Source organism: Nomia melanderi, chromosome 5, assembly GCF_051020985.1.
Source record: "Nomia melanderi isolate GNS246 chromosome 5, iyNomMela1, whole genome shotgun sequence".
Taxonomy (NCBI): Eukaryota; Metazoa; Arthropoda; class Insecta; order Hymenoptera; family Halictidae; genus Nomia; species Nomia melanderi.
Window position 1 is genome coordinate 952,089 of NC_135003.1, and position 26,197 is coordinate 978,285.

Sequence of the window (26,197 nt, forward strand, 5' to 3'; positions counted from 1 at the left end):
TGATATCAAAGTAATTGTGATTAATTTATTTGTTTCTCTTTTAATGATCGTCGTTGAAAAAAGTACTTGCATATCATTTCATTAAAGAAAAGAATAATTATACTTAACATATACGATAAAAGGATAATTATATTTTTCATAAATCGTTAATAACATTAACGAAATGATTATAACAAAGATCATCTGTCAAGATTATCTGTGTTTTAGTAATAAATTATTTGACCAGCACAAGAAAGAAAATATTCTATTAGTCAATCATATTTTATTTTGAAGTTGTTCATAAATTTACATTGATATTCATCGTTTATCGTAATTATGCACATACAGCAAATCTACATTTGTTATATTCTTTATTTTTTAACATAGGGATCAGAGTTTTTGACGTCAATAGTGTATAAAAAGTGACTATGCATTCTCTTATATTCAAGTCTCATCAATGTCATGTCTAGTATAACTATCGACACGATCATGTAAGTACTTCACTGCTTCGTTGATATTTTAAGTTCATGGAATATCTACTTGGGTGTAAAGGAGACCAAATACAATATACATTACTCAATACAAATCAATTTAATATGTAACAAGAAAGTGTTCGTAATCCGATAACAGTGTCTTCAATGGAACTGTATGGCACTGTAGAGCACAATGAATTAACCAAGAAAGTATTTCCATTCGACACAGTAAGAGGATGAAATCAACTCTTGAATCATTCACATTCTTTGCTCTGTGATCATGCATAGCAGAGCAAAACTTTGAAATGAAAATTCTTCACTCTGTTATCATGTACCATGCCATAGCGTTATAAATATTCTGTAAGGAACGACTTATGAATAAATTAAATATTTTCGCTCTACTATGGATTGAAACATTACTCACCAAAGAAATTAATCATTTTGATCACTCCATCAAAATAGAAAAATGGAATCTAGTAGAACTTTATTCATTATTTATTGAATACCTTCTCAGATTAAAAAAATGAACAACGATCTACATTCAATTTACTATGAATGCACAAAATCTATAGTCCAGACATCAATCTGTGGCTGAACTTTATTGAAGTGGAAGTTTCTACTAAATCGTACTTTACTAGGTCTTCAAACAAGGAATTAATTAATATAACACTTTGGTGACTACAGTGACTTGTCTTTCCACGACACGCGTGGTCCACCAGTTAATTTGTAGTCATTTGAAAATATGATCTTTACGTAACCTTCCACTACTTTCCCTTCTACCATGTCTGAAATCTACATTTACAGATTTTCTAACACCAATGTGTGTGTAATCAATTAGACATTTGCCGAGATCGCACTTGTTACTCAGATCGCCTCGTTTAACCGTTTAGCTACATACTGTACGTCATTATGGTGACTTTCGTACATATCATCTTTTTGAACAGTACATCATTATAGTGGCACAATTCTTTCTCTTTCATCAATAGTTATGCATTATAGTCTAATCTAACGTAATCGCACAGTGGAAAGTTCTATCAGTCTCAAATCGCAGTGATATTACATTTATGATATGCAGACCGCGTCAAACCTTGCCGTACCGAGGCATAGCTTCGCAGTTAGTCCATCCGTAGTTGAAAGGTTAACACAGTAATCTCTCGATTAACTGATTTAATTAGGTGGTTAACAGTTTAAACAAATGGTTACTGGAGAAAAAATTCTTTAACACGATAACTGCCACGGTAGCCACTGATGACAGTAGCTTCCAAATTGCTTAAAACCAATCACAATAAAAGAATCGATGTTAAATGAAAATATTTACTAACGTAAATGATTAGATAACATTGTATCGTAATTCTCATACCAACTTATTAATAATTAATTCTACAGCTATTCGTCCTTATTATAAAACGATAAGTAATATTACACGAAATGCTGAAAATTCTCGCTGAGCGTGTTAAAATACATTTGGAAAATTCGATCGCATATATCCGGACGTATAATCACAGACTTGGAACGACCTAAATCGCAAAATAATGACTCGGTTAATCGAGATCCTACCGTATGAGCTAAAAGCTTGGGGGCAATGGCAAGCTCTTACCCAATCTATACGCGGATACACAAGTACGATATGTAACATGTGTTGTGCTCGAACGGTAACCATAGCGATCCGAAAAACCTTGTTGTCCTGTGTATTCCTCGATACTGCACACCCACTCGAGTCCTGAAATCGCTGATAGATTTTCCGCGACACTCTCCGCTACATGCACGCGCGCGCATACACGCGATTCGCCAGAAACATTGTCACAAGACGTGCGTGTGTCATATTATGTGTGTGAATCCGAGGCAGCAGGAAATCATGAATAGCGAACGCACGAAAGGCGAAGTTGTCGCTCATCGGATTCCGGCACAGGTAACGTGATCCATCAGCATGACACAAACGCTGGGAACGCTCGTAATCGCCCGTCACGTACACCGGGTCGAATTATGTAAAATGGCGATCACGTAAATTGGGATTGAACGAGAATAGGGGGATACCTATTCTTGAATTGTGGTACTCTAATTTAGACTGCCTTGATCGGCCGACCGATTAAAATGTCTGGTCGGTGATCATTGATCCAAAACATAAACAGCGTATGCTTGAATAGCGGACATCGCGGAGTGGAATTGTGTTAGTGTGCCATTCGATCTTCCGATGAAGCTAGTTGAAACGTTAAATGAACGCTGGGGACAAATTTTTACTAAGATGACTACGTAGTTCACTGAAAGTTTCGATAATGAGAGTTTTAGAGTGTCGAACTATAAAACATTCGAATTTTTCAATTTGAAACGAGTGTTTGATAATTCAGAAATGAGCATTGTTTTGTTGTTATTGAATGTTTAAGTTTAGTTATAGAAAAATGAGTATTATCTTCCATTGTTGAACATTTATGCTCGGTCATAGAAAAATGGGTATTGTTTTTTATTTTTGAAAATGAGCTTCTCTTGTTTATTCAATAAAAATAGACAATAAGTTTCTAGTCATTTATTGGTAATTCAGAAACTTCTGTCTCGATAGAAGATTTAAAGCAAAGTTAAACTTTATTATAATAATAACCTTTATTTACAATCCGAATTTCTTGATGATTCAAATTAAAAATAGACGTCAAGTTTCTCACCCTTTATTGTTTAAATGTTTGTGGGGATGAAAGATAAAATGTGTCTAATAATTGGAAAATTATTTTCCTACTATTAAAATTATCATTGTATATTATCTTCATTATTCAATATTTATGAAAATGTAATCAATAGTACATAATAATACAAAGTAAAGATTGCATAATGATTATATAACTGTAAAGTGTAGCCAAAAGTTGATTTAAAATCTGACTCGAAGTTTGTTCAATGAAAAGTCAACAAAAGCCTTTTCTATTCATTATACATTATTCGAAAATCTTCATTTGGACAAAGAATTTGCAGTACTTGCATTCTTCGACAGTTAAATTTACAATTTTCTTTCCAATGGAATAAAGTTTGAACGGAAACTTTCTTATCATTTGTTTACTGTTCAAAACTCGTTAGTATACTAATGAAAAACTTAAAATATGCATTTGATCATTGAAAGATTAATATTTTCGAACAATTAAAATTGAATTTCTCATTTTCATTAGATAAAACTAATGTTCTTGCTTCGAACAATTCAAGCTAAAATTTGTCTATTTTTGATGGCACACGCTGTTATAGTCCGGCGACGGAACTTCTTTGCCCAACCTGTAGAAGAATATCGCGGCACGAGCCACGCTCGCAATTACATGTGTGTCTATTCGTGCAAAGACACGTATATATATATATAGTTGCCATTCGTAAATAATACACGCACGGCCATACATGAAACATATAACTATCATGCTGCCACGAGGCGGTCAGTATGTGTCACACTATTGCCGCGGTCACAACCGGCATCATCTGACAGGCAAATAAGTACATTGACAGCCGAGAATCTTCAGCTTGGAAAATCGCAAAAAGTGACTAAACCTGTGATAATCGTCCCGGCAACAAAATCGAAAATATATACTTCAAAAACTCAGATGCTGCACGTCGTCACAACGAAAAACAATAGGAAGTTAAAATCGCAAAAAGATAGTAGAACTTCAGAAAATTGAACGCTGTCTTTTCGATACCAAGCGTCAACCTAACGATTTTGATCAGTATATTAGCCTAAACTTAGAGAAAGCTACCGTCAACTTGAATCGACATGGAATGTCATCTTTTCCGGAAACGTGACTTCACTCTCGTCCGACCTGTACAACATTCACGATGACATCAAGAATCTCAATAGACTACGAATCATCGACAACACCATGATACTTGGACTTCATAATAGAATCAAAGGTCATAATACGAAATACAATAGTAAGTTGCTAGAAAACGGAGACTAAGGGAAAGTCAAAAAGACAGGAAATAGAGATCCACGATGGCCGATCTTTATTCAAACAATGTACCAAACCACAGTTCAATAATAAATTTCACTGTCCATAAAATTTCCCTGAAGAATCGATTGCAATAATCATCGTAGCCTAATCTTAGAAACGATAGTTATAAATAGAAGGGCAAAAGACAGAAGTGCTCGAGCAGCGACGACCACAAGCGCATCGTGAACAGCGTCGTGCCTATCGAAGATATTTCGTATCGGGCCGAAGATCTATAGATTCGATTCTAGATCGGGAAAAAGAGTTGGCCAGAATGTCAGCACGTTTCCTCGTCGGCCAAGGGCACAGAAACCCCCGTCGGAGTGATAACTATAGAGCAGGCTGGCCGTGCTCCATTCATAATTGAGAAAGAGGTCTAACCAGCCCGAGGTCAGGCGGACCGAGACCGTGATCGATCCTCGTTTACCCGGCGATGAGCGATCAGTAACGATCACCACTGGTTTCGCATACGAATCCGTCGATCAGACCGAAGCCCCACGTTTCCGGTGATTTGCAAGAGCGTCATCGATCGATCGCCAAAGACAACATCGGAGGATCGTCCTTATTTCCGAATGTGGTTATGTTCGACCTAACCAAACCGCGAAATGATTTAGTTTTTTTATTCAAATGGAAGGGAACATTAGACGTTGACGATATTCATGTTTGTGAACTAAACGAAATGAATGAAACGAATGACTGAATTCGATTATTTGTGATGGAATTTGTATCTTTGGGTACGAGAAGTGGGCTAGACTGTTAAGGTGTTTGGATCGAACAATAATCCTGGATCAGAAGGGTTTTTCAGTTTTCAGCAAGTTGACGATTATTGTGTAGCAAGGGACATTTGATCGAGTTGCAATTATGAAAATAAGAGGATGGTATTTGACTACTGTTGAGGGGAGAGACAGTGTTTTATTGTTATTTTGGGTTTCTGAATGATAGCGACGAATAGGACTGTCGCGAAGAGTGAATATTGTTTTGGTGTTTCTTGGTGGCAGGATTGTTTGCGGAATTGTTGATTTATGGTAAGCACGATGGATAACGGTGAGCTACGGATGGAAGATGAGATGCAGGTATGATATTTGTAGTGTGTAATATGGCCGCCACCTTTGAAATAAATAAGAAACTTGTAAACGTTGCTTATGGTGTATGGTATTATTGCTTCTTTTTAACATTAAGTTCTCAATGTTCACAACAAAAATTATATATGGAACAATTTTTGGTATTGTTTACATTTATTGTGTTTGTAAATTTAAAGAAACATAAAAATAGTAGTTAGTGGACAAACATTTGAACTAAAAAGAAACTGTTTTTCATTAACGATTATGATAATTTAAGCGTACAATTTGTATGAAAATATAATAGTTTGTAAAATCATTCTAAATGATGGTTAATCAATTGACATGTAAAAGTAATAAAATTAATGTTTTTGACACAAACAAGCTAAAAAATAATTAATCTTAATATTACTTTTCATGCATTAGTTAATTTATTATGTATGTAACTAATTAGCTTGAACACTATTTCATTAACTCGGATATAATAAAAATTACGCTTTTCAAAATTTGAACCATTCAAGATATTTTGAACGTCTTTATATATTTTTAGTATCCTAATTTATGTATGCGATAAATTTCTCAATAAACCATGCAGCACCAAGTATCATACAAAATTTGACCAAAGTACATCCATTACTTCTTTTCAAATAATTTATACAAATATGATTTATTTAATTATTTTTTATTTATTTATTTATTTCCGCAAATAGTGATACGTAATTATTTAGTTATGTTTAGAGCCCCTGTAACCACATAGTATCATAATCTAAAAGATGATGGACCTGTGCCTTTATTACATTCTAAATGTTTATACAAATTTCTTTGTTCATAACCTATTTTACATCAATTAAAATTAGAGAGACACTGATACCATTTGCAAAGTTAATTTTCATCTCGAAGATAAAACGAAAATAGTATTATTCATAGTTAATATTTTTACTTGAGCGTACTTTGTACGTACATCCATATTTGCTGCAAACGCATGGAGCTCATAATTTAATTAGGATGCAAGACTAAATTCTTACACATTAATATAAAAAAGTACTTCGTTATTTTATTAAACATTTTATAAATTACACACTGCAGTTCATTCTATACATAATCGCGTGTCCCTGGTAAATGTATGATATTTTTGGTAAAGCCATTACCGTATCTGACATGACATGTTATTAATGTTTAGAAATAAAATTCAAAGAAATAAGTATAGGGTAATATAGTTCATAAAATATTTATGGCCTCGTTTTCTGACTTCTGTGCAATGAAGGGACGTTATTATCATCCATTATGCAGTAAATGATACTATCATAGTACATACGCATCTGCAAAATTGTCTCTACATGCAATGAAAGAGCAGTGAATATTTTAAACTTTCATTGCGATCTGTTTCCAACGCATCTAATCGACATATAGCGTCAGTAGAATTATCTAAGCAATAAATCTATGTTCGTCACGTTTTATCTAGATTGACAGTTTAATTATATCCATACTTAGGAAAACAAAATAAACGTTAAACTATGGGAGAATTGTTAAGCATTCGTTTTAAATGTGAACTTGAATGAAAATGTTGCCCGTTTTCATCGATCGTCATAATAATGGAACTTTAATAAATAGAATGGCCGTGGTGCTCAACACACAACATGTTAACATGCACGAAATAATTTCAACAGAAACATGAAACATTAATAGCACTTTTTTACCATTTTTTATAAACGAGTGAACTTAGTGAGAAAAGTGGAAAAGTGTATTATTAAAAATTTGTATATTTATTTATTGGCAGTAACTTATTTCTAGGCTAATTTGCTTTTGGAGTGGAACGAATGAGCCTTCTATATAATTGAAATATTTAAATAGCTGATTAAACCTTAACAGAATATATATAAAGGTTTTAACGTATAAAATGTCTATTTTCTTTAATAAAAGTAAACACATGCTCATTATTTTTCACTGTAGCTTTATCGTTAATACCTCCTTTTACTAAGGTATAATGTTTTTAATTTCATTTTCAATTGAAATTTTCAAAATATTATACTTAAAGTTTTATTGTTCTGGAAGTGACAAAATTTAAATAAATTTAACAAAATCTAGTACTTCGTAATTGTACAGAAATAAGTGAGAAATATTAAGATTTATTTAAACATCTTTATGAGACAATTTATTTTAGGATTTAAATATTTATTTCCAATCAAATTGATTTGAAAAGTATAGTGGAAATGAAAAAAATAGAACCCAGTATTAGTTTAATTGAAAAAGGGAAGAAATACTGATATATCAATTAACGAACAATTCTATATAAAACACATTATAGTAAATGAATATTTGTTAACCCCTTGTCATACATTATCTTTCCAGACTCGCGGTGAAGATTTCAAATAGTATTTAACAAAAATAAATATTATTCAATTCGTTTGAATTCAAATTAAATATTATTCCTCTATTATCAATACTCTGAAGCAAACATTGACATAGAATGTTCCTAGAATTTTTCTCTCATTTTCAATAAATTATTAATAACAAAACAGGTACTGGTACAATTTCTCAAATAATATATTTATTGCATTTTTATGTTAGAAAGCATGATCCGTTCGCCAAATCATACATTCTTTTTCTAATATTTTTGCACGTGTACGATAAACAAATAAATTATCGTTCGTTACATAGAACAATAAAAGCAGGCAGCAAAGTTCATCCTCCAGAAATGTGAATGTCGACGACCAAAGCCCACGAAACTCTCCATTACTGCCAGAATCTGAAAATGCAACATCGCGGGCCACCTCAGCGACTGCAACACCTCAAAGGGCGACTAGCTCAGCAGAGACAAATTCATTGACGATGAACAAAAACATGCAAGTGATGGTCGCTGACAACAAAGACATGATATATGACACGGATAAAAATGGTATTGTGCCTGGATCGCCGAAGTTCAGTAGAAAATGCTCTAAGGCCAGCGTATATCCTTTTGCAACCAATTTGACTGCCAGAGATGCTTTTGGTGAGTTCCAACGTATAGTAATAATATTATACTGCTTTTCGCGCATTTTTTATATGTTTCACACCAACTAATAAATAATTTTAGAAGAGAAGATTACATTTTTTGAGAGGATATCAAAGTTTTCTAAATTCAACAATTATTTATGCGTTAATTGTACAAACATTTCTTGCTGAAAATTATGCTACATCAGTGATTCTCATACTTTTTTTGGCTATACGACATCCAAGCATCTCTAAAATTCTGATGCCTTCCTCTCTGTGACATATAATTCTTATTATTCAAGAAGTGAACTGATCACATGGAGGAAGCCTAACACACTATTAACTTGGTCTGAACAAGCTTTCAAAGAACATGGTATCTATATAAGAGAAAAATAAAAAAATGAAAAACAACGAAAGTATCGAGGAAAAAATCACTAAGAAATTATTTAAAAAATAATAATATTGAGTAATATGAAAAAACTGCAAGTAAAGTTTCAAATAGGAACAGAAAACTGATATCCATAAATATAAAATAATTTTAATCGGGCCTTTTTTTGTAATATTTTGATCATTACAATTACTATACAATAAAATAAACCTAATAAATTGAAAAAATTGTGCCTAATAAATTCAAAAAAAAATTTGAGCTCATCTTGAGATAAACAGACTAAAGTTAGTGAGATTCTTGTATACTACAATATACAATATAAAATATACAATATAAAATATACAATATAAAATATACAATATAAAATATACAATATAAAATATACAATATACAATATACAATATACAATAAGTACATGAATAATATATACACCAATATATACTATATATGAGGCTCCTAGAACCATAACAAATGCAAAAAATTCACTTTTAATAACTCATTGTCCAACTGTCCTCCTTAAAAATCAAATTGTCTCCCCGTGAGGCCTACATCTCACGTTGGGAAGCATAGTTCTACAGACTCTTCCAAGTAAAATGCTGTATATTTTTATAATATTATAATTACTTAAATACATATATTTAACCCTTAGTATTATGAAATTCCTATCGATATATTTTCGTTTGTATGTTGTCGGAAAAATAAATAAAAAATCTCAAATGTAAACATCTTTTATTTAAATGGAAAATTTTGTATGTAACATAGCGTTACGTCATGCAGAAAACTGTTAAATCATTACAGATTTTTATACAATTTAATTATTATTGCCACGAACAATAGTGTTGCTAGAGAGTATATTATACTTATAGTAGCAAGAAATGAGATAAAGGAAGAAATTTCAAATATTGAAACGTTCATTGTACTTTGGTAATCGAATGATACTTTATTGCACAACGTAACATGAGTATAACATGCATAAATCATATTGGAAAATACTTCGACTTAACAAAACTATACAGTTTTTTTATTTCCACGTGTATACTACCATATACATATGTAGCCGTCACAAATTTTTCAAAGAGAAAAAACAAATTATCTAAGAAAAAAGAGAACACTATCCGTTGCTTTCGGTAGTTCTAACGAAACTACGTACTGCATTCAGGAATGAGACACACTGCGCTAGGAGGATATTTGTATTTACATATTTTCACTAAGGGACATTTTGTAGGACATTATTGCAACAATGTAATTTCTTGTGTTTCATATAAAAATCAGTCAATGGTGTTCCAACTCTTTCTATTTACATTATACGGGTATTACACAATGATACTAAATGTTAAACAATTTTTAAAACAAGCGAAATATCCATTAAATATCAACTATGTATATAAATATCTTCCAGTTTATTCTAAAAAATGAGGATTTGAAATAGTACTCGACAATTCTATGGTATATGGAGTCGACAATAAAGGTTCCATTTTTCATTGAAAATGTAAAGTAGTTGCATGAGACACGAAGTATTGTCAGCGATTCTTAATGCTAATAATCGTTTGAGAGTCTCCTCAATACAATGCAATCGTTTCCTGCATGCAACAGCATGAGTTTGCTTCACTGTTACATTTATTGCTTACATGTATTTAAATCTATTCAGTTTTTGCTAAAAAGAATATACATATATTTCATTTGAACTTTTACTGCGACAAATATTTATATAGCTTTCATAATTGACGTACAAATAATTGTTGAAATTGTCAATTTGGTATGTCTAAAATTGATGGTAACTTATGATATTTCGGAAATCAACTTTCTCAAAAGCTAATATCGGTGGAGAAAATCAGTTTACAGATTCGTATTCAAGAGAATTGCTTACGGAATAGGAGAATGTATAAGGATAAGTAAATATTCGTTTTAACGACGTTGTCAATGGCTTTTCTTACATTAACTCGCATTATCTCAGAGACTATAGTCGAAAAGATAATATCAAGTTGTGGTTGAAGTCGTGACCTTTACAGAAAGGTCATTAGATCAGAGTATACAATGACTCGGTAGAATTATTACACTGAATAATAATGGACGTTCACACACAGATACATACAACATACAATGAACGTATAGACATAAAACGTACATTCTGTTTTGGACTTGTATTTTACTACATTCTACGTTACATCTTCTTCTATAACTTAAGCGGAACATATTAACTAAGAAAATGGACAAATTTAGACACGAAAAATGCTGTAAACATGTAAATAATAATTAAACGCACAAAGTGTTGTCCACGGTGACGTTGGTCTGGCAATGGCTGAAATAGGTATAAGTCAATAAACTAGGATCAATATGCATACGAATGTCAGTGTGTCACGAATCGCGGGCATTAATAATCCATACACAACATCTGCGTGATTATAAAGTCCCCACTAAAGTCAAATTGGCCCGTCATTAAACTAATGCGTTTCTTTTCATACGATCTTTTTTTCCTTCTTACGTCACAAAATCTAAGTACGACTGTGCCGATACTGATATTACTCAGTACGCACAATTCTGTTTTTACACGACAGATACGTCCCACGTAAGGAATCATCAAAATAATATAATAAAGCATTTGAAAATTTATGTTAGTATTTAGTTGTATTAAATCAAATCAAATTATCTAAAAGAAATATGAATCTGTTTCTAATCCGTGTTAAATCAAACGATTCGCGTAAACAGAGAAAAATAATTCGTGTAAAAAACAGTTTGTGTAAGAACAAAATTGAGTGTATTTCCTTTGATTACAAAAACACTTCCTTTATACGCTTCTTTTGAACACTTGAAAAAGTTTAATATATTGTCTGCTATAAAGAAATATATTACTGATTTCGAATTACTCTGTACATCAAAGGAAACAATAATTTTCTTATTACACGAAAATATAAACTATTTATAAATATTAATTAAGATGGACGAAAGGTAGAAGAAATGAATACCTCATCAAATCTTTTATAGTTTTCATGTCGTCAAACTACGAATATGATAGTCATATCCTAAAACCTTTTATGATCTGATTAAAACATCCTGGATATGTTTTTATACGTTGCTTAATTAACAATTTTAATGACGAAGTATTTTATAATACAGGATGAAGTAAATACTTAGATGGAAATACTTAAATATCTTTCTTATTTATGCCTGTGCAAGAAGATTCTTAGCAGGAAATTATTACACTATTAAAATAGTGTAATTTTTTATTAAACGTTAACGTTTCTTTTGTTTTAAATTGTTAACCAATAATGTTTTTGAATTAATAATAGTAACATTCATGGGTTTTATTTAAGTATCTGTCCCTCTATAATTCATATAATCGAATAATATTGGCCTGTGTGAACTTTCTGTGCAACAGGTGCTTAACGGTGTATTTCGATTCGTAAACATCGAAATTGAATTTCCTTCGAATTACAATGACGAAAGGAGAAAAATATTTTAAAATGATAGAAAACATATAAAACAACATCTCATAAATGTTTCTACAGAGATGGTTTTTTTCTGTTCATTGATATGAACAGAATAATTACTTAAACAGCTACTTTACAATTTTCCGATATGATTAAACTGGATTAAGCTAATAACTGAAAAAGTATTGTCCGCTAACTTGTCTCGGTAATTCACAATACACGTTTAACACGTATAAAGACACCCTGACCTAGGCTCACATATGGGTCATGATCATTGTAAATGAAAACTTAATAAGCAGATGAAGATAACAAGTGCCACAAGTATAATTCGCTTGGAAACTACTTTCATAATACTTAGAATATATAAAATAACGTTTTGTAATGTTTAAAAAGACTACTTACCACGGCTTTTAACATTTAAACAATCTTTATTTGTACTTTTATATGCTCGTACCAAATATTTTGACATACTAAAAACAATATTAACGTTTCAAAATAAATAGAATTCAATATAATTATGTATCATCTTTCCATTGTAGTTATTTATTTTTTTATTTACTAATAAAGATATCATTAATCTTATTATCCTTATGAAGGTTTGGTAAAAATTAGTTTTTGCGTACTTTTGTATCAAGCATTGTTTATAATGAAAGGGTGAAAACAACCTTCAAAATTGCAAGAGAAATAAATATTTAATATTTATTTATTACTTATTATATTTATTATGATTTTATGGTATATTTGGTGAGATATAAGCTACGCATAATAAAATATCCAAGATTATTTCGGTTAATGATTTGAAGGAATTATTCTATTTTTGCAGGTCCAAGACTTACTGCACCAGTCACGCCAGACAATACTCCGCCATTGATAGATTCGCCGATATTTCCGGACGACGTATCAAGAGACGATGCTTTTCTGCAAAAAGGTTCGTCCCCGAACTTGGAACTGGATCCTGAAACATTATTTTTTCGGTACGTGAGAAACTTGTAAAAATATTTTAAAGGAAAAGAGAAAAAGATCATTTGCCATCCTTAGCAAAAAATAGTTTCGGTATTTTTATACAAATTATAGCATGATAAAACATTTTTATATCAAATTTGAATTAATAGGAATAATGGAATCCTCTCTTTAACATGTCTACTTCATTATTATCTACTCTATTTGTAATTATTCTTAATTTATTTGTTTTTATTTTTTATTGTATTCACTTAACTATTTTTAATTTATATTATTTAATTTTGTAAAATAATGGAGCGTTTGACTCATTTTGAAACTCCAAAAAATGCATACAAATGAAATAATATTGTAGCGTGAAAAAAGTCAAGTTTTGGAAGCTTTTTTAATATTTTTCATTCAAAAAAGGAAACACTCCTAATAATCAAAATTAATTACTCGCTAACTTGCTAATGATCAGATTAAAGATCAGATTAATACCAGTACGATTTTGATACCGGTAATGGGCCTGAAAGTTAAAACCGAAATAATATTAGTACTTTCGCAAAGGGAAACGTAGACCTAGATTGTTTCAAATTTTTTATCTGAATACGAGCACGTCATCCTACGGCATTTGAAAATTAGCGCCATTTCCAACAAAGATGATGTAAAGTCAGTTCAAAGAATGGTAAACGTAGAGAGACTTCATTCATATTCAAATTTCGTCAGTACCGTTATGTAAAGACAATTGTTATATGAAATACCATACTAAAGAAAAATATTCTTAAATTATATTCTTAAACTTATTAGATTGTTATTATGTGTTTTTATAAATATATTTTATATTTCTTACTAAATACTACACAAATTGTTATTTGAAATAAGTATAAAAAAATGTTACTGTAAATTAATTTGAATTTCGTGTGCCTGCAAATTCATTATATTCATTTTATTACGTAAAATATTTTTTTCCATACACGTTTCTAATGTTTAATTTTTGAAAACTTTGAATAACAAATGTCTATACGTATCATACTGAGATGTAATGTTTCTTATATTCACATACCTAAAAATAGCAGAATATTCCCTTACTCGGCAGCAGACATTTAGAAATTATACGCCGTATTCAGCTAAACGTTTTGTCCAGTTATCGTCCGTCGCGAAAGTGTTAATACCAGTATGAGGTCAAAAAGCTGTACAAAAGTGATATAATACCGAAAATCGGAACAATAGCGGTATTGTACTATTTCGATGTATATTGGAAGATATAATGGAAAAATATCGGTATTTTAGATTTAAGTGGAAGTCCCTGCTAGTTTTTTGCTATGAAATATAATTCTAAGAGCATGCAAAGACAAACACTATCGTTACTGTGTGCAGTTACCTGTTCACTAGCGAGCGAAATTCCTTGTGAATGATTAAACAGGTGAAAACTCGAAGCTCGATGTGTTTGTTTCGTACGAGGGCGTATAACATTTAGCTTGTGTCACGGTCATGTGTGCATAAGCACCCCAACAATAAGTGGAACGCGTAGACAACGGAAAGGTCCGTCCCTAAAGGCTGTTTTTATTTTTAGACAATACGAGCTATATTCGAAAGCACGAAGCATCTGTAAAAAGAGCTTTTACATAATTAATTTTCTCATCGTGTTCATACATCGTCGATACTATCGCTGAATTACTGAATTGCGATTGTACTTTTTGATAAGTTTCTTCCATTGCTCGAGAATTATTTTCGTCACAGTTGATATCAAAGATTTTATCTGGACGAGAACATAATATACATTTATCCACTTATTCACTTTATCGTTACCATTTTCTGAAAAGAAATTACCAGAACGGCAGTATTTTCAGCTTTTCAATATTATTGTAGATAATCTTTTGATAGAACTTTATTATGTATAATATTATTGTAACGTATATTTGTTGGGATTACGGAAGAACGAAAGCTTTTTGTTTTAATCATATTAATATTTATTAAATGCACTTGAATAATTCCTAAAGAAGATTGAACTTTATTTGCTGCCAGTATCAGTAAATTTTTTTAGAGAAGCCAGCGTTCGTATACATTTCTGCAGAGAAGTTGTTCTATATTCATAGTACCATGTATAATGAATTAAAAATTGTTTGGTCTGCATACAATAGATCAAATATAATTATTCATGACCATGACAAGTAGAAACAGTAAATAGTGAACAGACACGTCATGCGATTCGTATAAAACCGCACGTACTCTTTTTAAAATCATTTTAAGTTAAAGTTACAAATCTATTTTAAATTACACAATTTTTTGTTATTTCAGAATTTTTCATTTTCATCTGAAAAATAAGGAACAAAGTTGTCCAAATTTATAATGAATGTTTGGAGAATTGAAAGATGTGCGATCTTTTTGCACAGAATTGATCCTTCATCCATTGAAACTTCATCCATAAATAGAAATTGAACTTCGTTCAAAAAGATTATTATGCTTTTAATATTTAATGTTGATATTTAATTAAAACCATGGTTACAAAGGTGTTAAATTAAAAAGAAACATGTAACACTGTGTCTGCTCACAAACTTATACGTAGGTAGCTACAAAAATTTCGGGAATCTTTCAACCCAGGTATTTATGCTATTTTCGTAAAGCTTTACAATCTTAAGGTTAGAAAGTGCTGACACAATAGAATTGAAAATGAATCAATATTGAAGTAGAATATTTTGAAAAGTAATTAAACCATTAGTTCAAACTTATTTGTAACTTTTCTCATACTTTCCCGAAACATTTGCAGCAAGCCACATTAAAATCTTTTCTATATAGTTTTTATATTATTTTTTAACTTGTTTCACAAAATTTCGATCGTTTATCATCGTCTGAAGTTTACCAATCCATTTCTAGCGATGGTCGAAGACGAATTGATATAGTATTAGTGTATCAAGAGGATAGTAACGGTGTGCTGACCGAAATCGAGACACGTCGGCTGGAGCAGAGACGCGTGTTTCAGCAGAATCTGTTAAAGGAGGGCCTGCAATTGGAATTGGAACCGAAGGAGAACTCTTTCGACGGCAAAACGTACTTTTTGAAGCTGCACATACCGTGGAAGATCAAAGTACAATATGCCGAAGTGATGAACTTAAAGCTGCCCACCAAGAGATTCATTACTATTTCTGTGAAAGCTTGGGTAGGCTGATCAAAGTTCGTCATCTGTTTTCTATCAAATATGAAAGTAAATGCATAGAAAATAAAAATAAAATAACGTCCATAAATGAAAATAGATACAAAACCGAGAACCCAAAGTTGAAATATTGAAAAAATTGGTTTATCTTTTCTTTTAGCAAGGTAACGAGGATGAGAAAAAGAGGCCGAAGATTTGGGAGAAATGCTTAAAGTGGATAAAGTGGATAAGAAAGATACATACTTGGGACACACGCATGTATTCGGAGGAACCTAGTTTTTATAAAAGCATCGATTCTGGTGACCGCGAAGAAAGGTAATAAAACTGCAAGATGTAAAGAGCGTTTTATTTAGATTAAAACTAGGGGTTGAAGACATTACGGTATATCGGTTCCGATTCTTGAAACAGTCGTGAAGAACCGAAATAGAATCGTAACTCTTATTAGGTATGTCGGTTCCGGCTATATCGGTTCTGAAGAGCTAGAACCAGAATCAATATAGCTCAGAACCGATATGCCTAATAACAGATATGACTTTATTTCGGCTCCCCGTGACTGTTACAGTCGGAATCGATATATAACAGTTTCAAACAGTTATTTTCGGAACCTTTCAATCCCTAATTAAAAAATAGCAACGCAAAATGTTAAGTTAGCCAAAAGAGTCTTTTTGCGGTACTATTCAATATGGCATTTATGTATACTACAATGTATAAATAAATATTACAAGTACGTAAACTAAAAAACTATAAAATGCATAGCCCAATGAAATTCAAAGAAGTGAAATTTTTCTGTAAACTTCATTTAGACATGCGACGAGACATTTGGCTAACCTAATAGTAATAGTACCAAGGGGATCAAAATGCTCAGAAACGTCTCCAGATTTCCAACAGATTTGAAAATTGCTATTTATGTACTAACGTTATGAAAATAAATTCGTGGTAGGAATGTCATGATTATGACACAATAATATAATATAAATATTATAATACAAATATTATAATATTATTATAATATAATATTATTGATATAATCTTCATGTGGTTTTTCATAGATTCGTGGTGAAGGACAGAGATACCGCTTACACGCCAGCTCAAAGGTCGCTAATAGTGATGCAGATATTATTGAGAGCTAGATACGATGAACATCACGACAAAGCTGGTATCCGTAGACTCCTAGCAGATGGTACTTACCTCGATTGCTTTTCTCTGCACGAGGGTCCTTACAACAAACCAATTCTGAACGGGGAAATCTTGGACAGACACTTGCTGTACCTGATCTGGGCAAGACCTTCTCAATGGTATCTTCATCAAGGATTTTCTTAAGAAGTTGATAACTTTTTTCACTTAGAATGATTGGAAAAGTTTAGCAAACAGCCGAGTATAGTGTATTGTATTCTTAGGTACAAGAAACAACCACTATGGTTGATCAGACGGTATTTTGGCGAGAAGGTAGCACTGTACTTCGCGTGGCTCGGGTTTTACACAAAATGCTTGTACGCGCCAGCAATTGTTGGTCTCCTGTGTTTCATGTATGGCGTTGGAAGCATGGAAAGCAGCGACAACATCCCGAGTCAAGAAATCTGCAACGGAAATATAGCTGGTAATTTCTCATCCGATGTACAAGATGTTTTATAATTAGCACTACAGCATAGCAGGGGACAATTCTATGTGCATCATTTTAAATTTGTATTCACTCTGAATATTTTTAAACATACACCTGACCCTCGATTCATACGGACTTTTTTCACGCAAGCCTCTTTTTTACGAGGTAAATTGGAACACTATTTACGCGGTAGCTTTTGTATGTTTTAAGTGTATTCATTTTGATTTCTTCGAAAATAATGCATCAATTTTTACCTATTTTTATATGTAGAATAATATTCCATTCATTTTGTCGCTTGGATTCAATCAGAAAATCGAACGCATGCTACAGAAATATTCGCTCTTAAATTTTTTGAAAAAGGAAGTCTCAAATGAAAACAAATTTTATTCTATCATTTCGACTTAATATTTCACGCAGAATTACAATCGTGATTAAAACTTAGTTTTTAATTTTCTTAGTTGAATCACTACTACTCACTACTTATAGAATATTCTGCGTTACTGTTATCCAATTCGGTTAGTCTCGCGTTCAACTAATATTTTCCCTTTTCAGGAAATATCACGTTATGCCCTATCTGCGACAAAGCGTGCGACTATCAAAGGCTCGGCGATTCCTGTATCTTCTCGAAGCTTTCTTACCTGTTTGATAATCCTGCCACCGTCTTTTTCGCTATATTCATGTCCTTCTGGGGTACTATTCACAAAAAGTATACAATATGCCGTCGAAATGACCATGTGCTCTTAATAACACAGATATCATTGTTCTATTTAGCAACTACATTTTTGGAGTTATGGAAACGTCGACAAGCAGTTATAATCTGGGAATGGGATCTTCAGAATGTTGAGAACGACGAAGAGCCCAGGCCGGAGTTCGAAACTACGGTGAAAACATTCCGGATAAATCCCGTGACCAGGGAAAGAGAACCATACTTGCCCACTTGGTCGAAAGCGTTGCGCTTCTGTGCAACTGGTTCCATAGTATTCTTCATGGTAATTAAATTCTGTGTAAAACATTAAAAAGATTTAGACTTTAAAGAAGCTCATCGCCAATGTAAAGGTCGATCAGATCATCAGCACCCCCAAAAGCGTTCCACCGCCATTTGGTAATGTTGGCATTTATAAGATACCGTGTTAATCCAGTAAAGTTTACATCGACTCAAAGAACGTGAGCGGTGCACCTGACTAAAGTATACACAGTGGCCAAAAATCATTTAACCACAGGCCATAATATTCTATTTGATCAGACCAAGATCGTATCTATATCAAAGGAATATTTTTTACACAAACACAAAGAAACAATTGACATCTTGCAAACCGCGAACAATATCAAAAAATTACAATTAAAATCAATCCGGTAGACCCTCCTCCCACATTTTTAAGTGTCTAACTGAATTATTAGAAAAGCTAAAAAGGTTGTTTTAGGTTCAAGATATCTTTTGTTTTTCTTTAAGATATTACTGAAAAGTTTATCAACCACCGTCAATATATTTTAAATACTTATGTGTCTGATAGCGACAGAAGTTAATATCCCATTTGTTTATATATTAATAAAATCGTTGTTATTTCAACCAAAATATCATTTTGATATAAATATTATTTCGCATAATATTTTTCAAATTTTAATTAAATAAAATAATAGTAATTAAATAATTTTAACTTCATATTACATAATTTTAACGTAAATATTATTCTATCGAAAATATTTTTGAGTATATAGATAGAGATATAGAAAGATAGTCAATACTCAATACAGTATCTTTATTAATTTATCGCGAATGCCTAACGTATAACAATTGTGCTTAGATATGCGTAGTTCTGGGTGCAGTGCTGGGGACCATTATTTATCGAATATCGCTGGTGGCCGTGTTCTACAGCAGCGGTGGTCCATTTATGAAGAAACACGCGAAAATCTTCACTTCTATGACCGCCGCTCTTGTCAACTTGATCATCATCATGATACTCACTAGAGTGTACCATCGTTTGGCGCGATGGATGGTCAATATGGAGAACCCAAGGACTCAGACTGAATACGAGTCGAGTTACACCTTTAAGATATTCCTCTTCGAGTTCGTTAATTTCTATTCATCTCTGATTTATATTGCGTTCTTTAAGGTTCGTAACTAAATCAACTTATGTTATCACACTTTGTATATTCATCTTGTTGAAGATGAATAATTTACTAGAATTTTCATGGTATTTTCATTTTAAAATGAATTGAAATTTTTTCTTAAAACTTATAAATATCGTTCATTAGTTGACCCGGATATCTCAATTAAATTAGTATTAATCATTTCTGGCATACGGTTTGAATGTTTTTTACATATATTAATACTATATTGATATTAATCATTTAGTTAAAAATATAATTTATTAACTGATAATTTAATAACATTATTTATTCACTATCTTCTATTTGCTCTGTCTCAAATTATAGTACACATTTGACCTTTGTTTTTTGTCGCATAATATGGTATACCAAACATACGCACATGATTATTTTTTATGTAAACTTTATTTCAAATCGTTTCTTTTTAGAAACTTTCTTTAAATACTTAATTACTGATATAATTATTACGTTGTGTATTAATCGCTTGATATACAATATAGAAACTGGCGAATGTCTTTGTCAGCGAAGTTTGTTCCTTATTGCTTTGATTTATTGCTTCGTTTATCTGCAGAAGTAATACCTGCGCCGTTGTCTTTCATAATGTTATCGCAACGGATGTCATTTAAATTTTCCTTGATTTTCACTGCTTTGAGTAACCGTATTTCATGAAAGAGTCCAACCAGGTCAAAGCCAACTATACAAAATGTCTAGAAAAATTTCTTTACGCTACTACGAGTTATAAAAACTTCTTTTAATTTTATTATGTTTCATAATCAGAAAATTTCAAAGAAATGTATATCATAATACGGGACAAAGGGAGTAATATTTATGGTGATCGCCGACAAGTCTTGTACTTACTAGTCAGACAATAATTACATCGGTAAACGTATTACATTTTTTAAAATAATAAATATTAATCTTTAGGGAAGGTTCTTTGTTCATCCTGGGGATACGGATGCAAGGAGCTCCGATTTCGTCCGCATAAAAATGGACGTTTGCGATCCAGCCGGCTGTCTATCGGAAGTCTGTATTCAGCTCGCTATTATAATGGTGGGGAAACAGTGCTTCAACAATTTCGTGGAGATATTGTCTCCGAAAATGTGGAACTGGTGGCGTAAAAGGAGCCACGTTGCAGCAACGAAGGATCACGCTAGGCCTTACACCTGCTGGGAAAAAGATTATCAGTTGCAAGATCCTGGAAGACTGGCTCTCTTCGACGAGTACCTGGAAATGAGTAATTGCACTTTTATTATTTGTTCCCCTTTACATACGATAATTTTAATAATATTGTAAATTCTATGCATCTCTAATTTACCTCTAGTTATTCTAATAAAACTCTGTCTTACTATAATGCAGTCCATTACTTTTAAAATTGCTATTTTAACTCAGATATGAGTGAAAGAATTATTTATCGATGACTAAAAAATGTGTTAACATGTTTAATATAACACATTTAATAAGGATCTATGAACTTGAATATTAAATCCTTCATCTTAAGGTTTTCTTTGGCGACAGTCTTAATTAGAGATATTATGACATTAACAATTAATCATTAATGGAGAATGATATCTTATCTACTTTATAAACGGTTTTTGTATATAGTAGTTTCTATTTAAAATTCTATCATACAAAAAATGTTCTTTGTTATTTCTATCAGAAGCCCCTAAACATATTCATGTGGTGAACAAAAGCATTTGACTAAATTTTATCTAACTGTTTTCTTGTTCATAGTATTGCAATATGGATTTGTAACGCTGTTCGTCGCGGCGTTTCCATTGGCGCCGTTGTTCGCCCTGTTAAATAATATAGCGGAAATACGGTTAGACGCTTATAAAATGGTGAAAGAGGCGAGAAGACCATTAGCAGAGAGAGTGGAAGATATTGGTGCCTGGTACGGGATACTTCGTGGTGTGACTTACGTTGCAGTCGTGTCCAATGTACGTATGAATCACTTTAAACAAATGCACACTCACGAATTATGTATTTAATATTAACACATTGCGTACTTGTAATGAGAAATCTCGTTTTTATATAAAGACACTTAGCTATGGAACTTTACTAAATACCACAGCGTTTAAAAAATATTAAATTTGATTCGAATTGATTGTCTATTTAAAATATATTACATAACAATATGATATTTGAGTTTTTGTATGTATAGTGATATAAGTTGAATGCCATTGTTCATCATTATGCATGAACATTTATCTGAAGGTCAATGTGATTTCTAAGTACGCATGAATAATTTCTTCCATTGAGTAAGATCATTTCTTTTTATCTGTAAAAAAGTTAATAATGGAATTAATGTAATAACTTGTTGCTAGTTTTATTACATAAAGTCTAATGCACCACAAAAACAGAAATAAAATATAATTCTCCAAAATAACAATTTAAAAAATTTTTAAAGTACCCGTACTATCGAATATTACACTGACTAACATTTCTATTATTACTCAATGTTTTTGTTTGTTATTAGTGATTTAAAATCAGTGGTGTATGTTGAAATATAGTTAAAATTTACGAACGACAACACTAATACAATTGGAAACAATGTGTCGTTGATAAAAGCTGTATCTAATTTCATAGGAATCCAACGAATTTTTAAACTGATTCCTTTCCCAAAATAAAATTTTCTACGATAAATTTAATATTAAACATCATCTTTCCTTTCATTGATTGATTTGTAACATTCATCAATGTTTAAAAAGATTAAGTGAGAACTGTATTGGAGAAACACATTACCCTGTCAGTATTTATAAGAATTATAAGAATTAATCCGGAATAAAGAAATTTGCATATTGAAAGAACAATTAAAAATAAATTTTCTTTGGTTTCGTATGAAATTAAATGAAGCAGTACACAATTTTGCAAGCAAACAAAAAAACTACCCCATTGAAATGTATTACTAATTATGGTGGCACTCTATATAATTCCACAGATAAAAGTTCACAATTTACTTTAATGAAATCTTAAGATAATAAAATCTTAATTTATTTGTTTCCAAAGGCATTCGTAATTGCGTACACTTCGGATTTCATTCCACGTAGCGTGTACGCTATCGTTTATTCGCCGACGAATGATTTAGTCGGCTATATAGACAGTTCTCTGTCAGAATTCAATACATCGGACTATCGAGATGACATGAAGAGTCAAACGCAAACCAAACATCCGCAAACTTGCCAATACAGAGGGTACAGAAACGGACCTGATCATCCAACTGATCCCTATGGCCTCAGTCCGCAATATTGGCACGTCTTTGCAGCTCGTTTGGCTTTCGTGGTCGTTTTCGAACATATTGTAAGTGTTTATATAAGTTTCTTTATGCATCTGTATATTACGATTACGATTTTATCCTGCGACGAACATTCATAAGACCTGAAATTGTTTATACGTTGCACATATTATGCTACAGTTAAACGCGTGCATATTAAGATAAATAAATTAAGAGATGGAAACAGTTTAAAAGTATTATCAATCAGAATTCATTTGTTTTTAATAATTAAAAAAAGATTATTAAAGAAAGTTCGTTCGTTTCCAGCGAGTTAAAAAAAAATAATTATCAAATAATGTTTATTCGATATCAAACAATAAACTTTTATGGATAGATGACCTTTTTACTCCTCTATAATTTATATTGAAAATTAGCTTTAATTATATTTCAATTATATTTAAGATGTGTCCAGTACCATATTATTAATAAAAAGGAACACTTCAATTCAATTCACAAACTACCTGTTACGATAGTATCTTCGATACTGACCGACAACCATAAACTTAAGAGGGTAAACCGCAATAATGCACGAGGTACTTCCCCAAATTGCAGTGCAAGCTCTCGGCCATCGCTTATTAATGAAAATCAAATTTTCATTATAATTCATAATTATGTTATGGAAACATTATTGGGAGCTCAAGAGCTCGCTTTGTCTCTAGGGCTAGGCTAGTGTGATAGAGATGAAACTCCATAAATACAATGAATTCGATCCGTATTATTAAGATAAAGACAAGAATAATGACAACAATGATAATATAGATATATTGATAAGTTATCATATTCCCTATATTCAATTAAACACATTAAACACAAGACACAAAAAAACAATATAACTGAACGAAAGATGACGAATTATATTTATTTTTCAAAAAATGTTTTGAAATTATGCACATATATTTAAGGGAAAATTACAATTTCCATTATTTTCTCAATGATCAGGTATTCGCCTTGACTGGAATAATGAGCTATGTAATACCAGCGGTGCCACACTCTTTGGGAACTCAATTGCAACGAGAAAAGTTGCTCGCTCAGGAAGCCAAATACGAAAAAGGCTTGAAGGGCAGGGAAAACGACGACGATATCCTGTCGATGCTTAGAGAAGCAGGAAGCATTGGTAGAACAGGCTGCGGTGGCAGAGGAAGCTGGTCAAGGCGGTTCAGCAAATTGAGCGACGGTCTGGACGCTCATGTGGACGTAGGATCCAGAGTCAATAGAAACAGCGACGGCTCGACTGTGTGGGAGGTGACATAATGTTTAAAATGGTTGAGCAATCCTTAATATCTAAGTTTCCCTACCCTCCTGAAAAGTGTACTTAACATTTTTTAAAATACTATATTTATTTACGGAAAAAAAGACTTCTTAGGTATTCCATTAAGAATGTCATGCTTAAGGACAATTTTGTGTACGTATTGAGAGATCAAGTACAAATTTTAAATACAAGTGAATGATATAATAATTGTGATATATTAGCGAAGTACGTACATCATTTTAATGATAAAATATGAAATATGTACCGTATTTACATAATGTGTATTTAAGAAAAAACGATGGTGTTTCAACATTCTGCGTCATGAACCGAGAAATGCCAAAAGTAATGTCAAACATCCTGTGAACCATTCCACGTTAAATTCGATACTTTTTTTATCTATTCTATTATTTTATACTTAATATACAATTCGAGATATACAACTAAGTTGTTATTTGTTCAGCAACACGTCTTTTTTAAAAACGTGTATACATTTTTGTAGCACCGGCGATCTCCGTTCTTCGTTGTTACCTTATTTTATTATTTCTTAAAAGGGAGGTTTAAGTATCATTTCTACAATTTCGAAATTCTTTAAGAACAATAAATTTAAAAGTGGAATTATTAACTAGTTTCACGAAAACTATCCTTGAAAAAAAATATTTATCTTCGCTACTATTAAATTTTGTCAATTAAATAAATCTGACTTATTTATGAACACAAACAAATTCGATTTGACGTGGAATCGTCAGTATACATAAGTAGCTGAAAGTGCATTTATCATTTACATAATTTGTGGTTGATGATTTAAAATGTTAAACCTCAAACTGTATGTTTATGATAATATCTGAGTGACACGTGATATAATCAGTATTAACAGCAAACTTCATTGGTAATGCTGAAACTGTAAAGTATAACGTATTTTTTAACGTTTTCAGAAAATAATTTTAGGAAGAGATATTCGTGAAGTAGAAATAATATTTATTAATATAACAATTTTGCTGTTCCTCAATCTTAGATCTCGTAACGTTTTAATATTAAGTGCATTTTAAAACAGTTTGAACCTTGCATTTTAAAATACATTGTAGTACTTACCGTAAAACTTCATAAAATTTTGTTTTTACATTAAACGTAACGCTTAACAATTAAAAATAATAATATAAATAATAATATAAAACTCAGAATAATTTGAATAATCAGATTCATCATTTAGGCTACATATTTTCGGAAATTCTTGTTTAATTTAGAAAAAGGTATAATATCTACAGCATCTATTTTTAGGAGGAACTTATAGATAGAAGTAAATATTAAAACGTCCTAAACATGCAGAATGTGATAAATGTGTAAAAACTATAAGTCACTATAATTAATAAGTCGGGGATATAATATTAAAGGCGTTAAATTATCTTTTTTATGTCTTACCAAACATGTGAATTTTGTCAGATTTGTAGCCGATTATTTTATAAATACATGTACTACATTATAAAAATAGTCATAGAGAAGATAAAATAAGAAAAACATCTACCACTATTAGTAAATTACTGAAATTATTTTTATAACTAAGTTAAAATAAATTATAAAGTACTTGAATCTCTTCTTTCGTAATGAAAACTCTTGCACGTGGAGAGGGTGAAGAATTTTCCACGA

The 26,197-nt window shown here is 31.6% G+C and overlaps 1 protein-coding gene across 2 annotated transcripts; it reads left to right on the forward strand.

Annotated features, from left to right (window-relative positions):
• The first annotated feature begins 434 nt into the window (after window positions 1–434).
• On the forward strand, window positions 435–26,057 carry LOC116424768 (anoctamin-4). 2 transcript variants are annotated; one of them, XM_031971618.2, is made up of 14 exons: window positions 435–470; window positions 8,113–8,443; window positions 13,064–13,214; window positions 16,054–16,336; window positions 16,491–16,645; window positions 17,380–17,625; window positions 17,728–17,927; window positions 18,483–18,620; window positions 18,702–18,919; window positions 19,733–20,041; window positions 20,961–21,270; window positions 21,768–21,973; window positions 23,043–23,333; window positions 24,247–26,057. In XM_031971618.2, exons 2-14 carry the CDS (start codon window positions 8,284–8,286, stop codon window positions 24,556–24,558), a joined length of 2,979 nt encoding a protein of 992 aa, XP_031827478.1. In that variant the 5' UTR covers window positions 435–470; window positions 8,113–8,283; the 3' UTR covers window positions 24,559–26,057. The 2 variants fall into 2 exon arrangements, with proteins under 2 accessions (XP_031827478.1, XP_031827476.1); XM_031971616.2 differs by lacking the exon at window positions 435–470 and adding an exon at window positions 3,843–5,469.
• The last annotated feature ends 140 nt before the right edge of the window (window positions 26,058–26,197 follow it).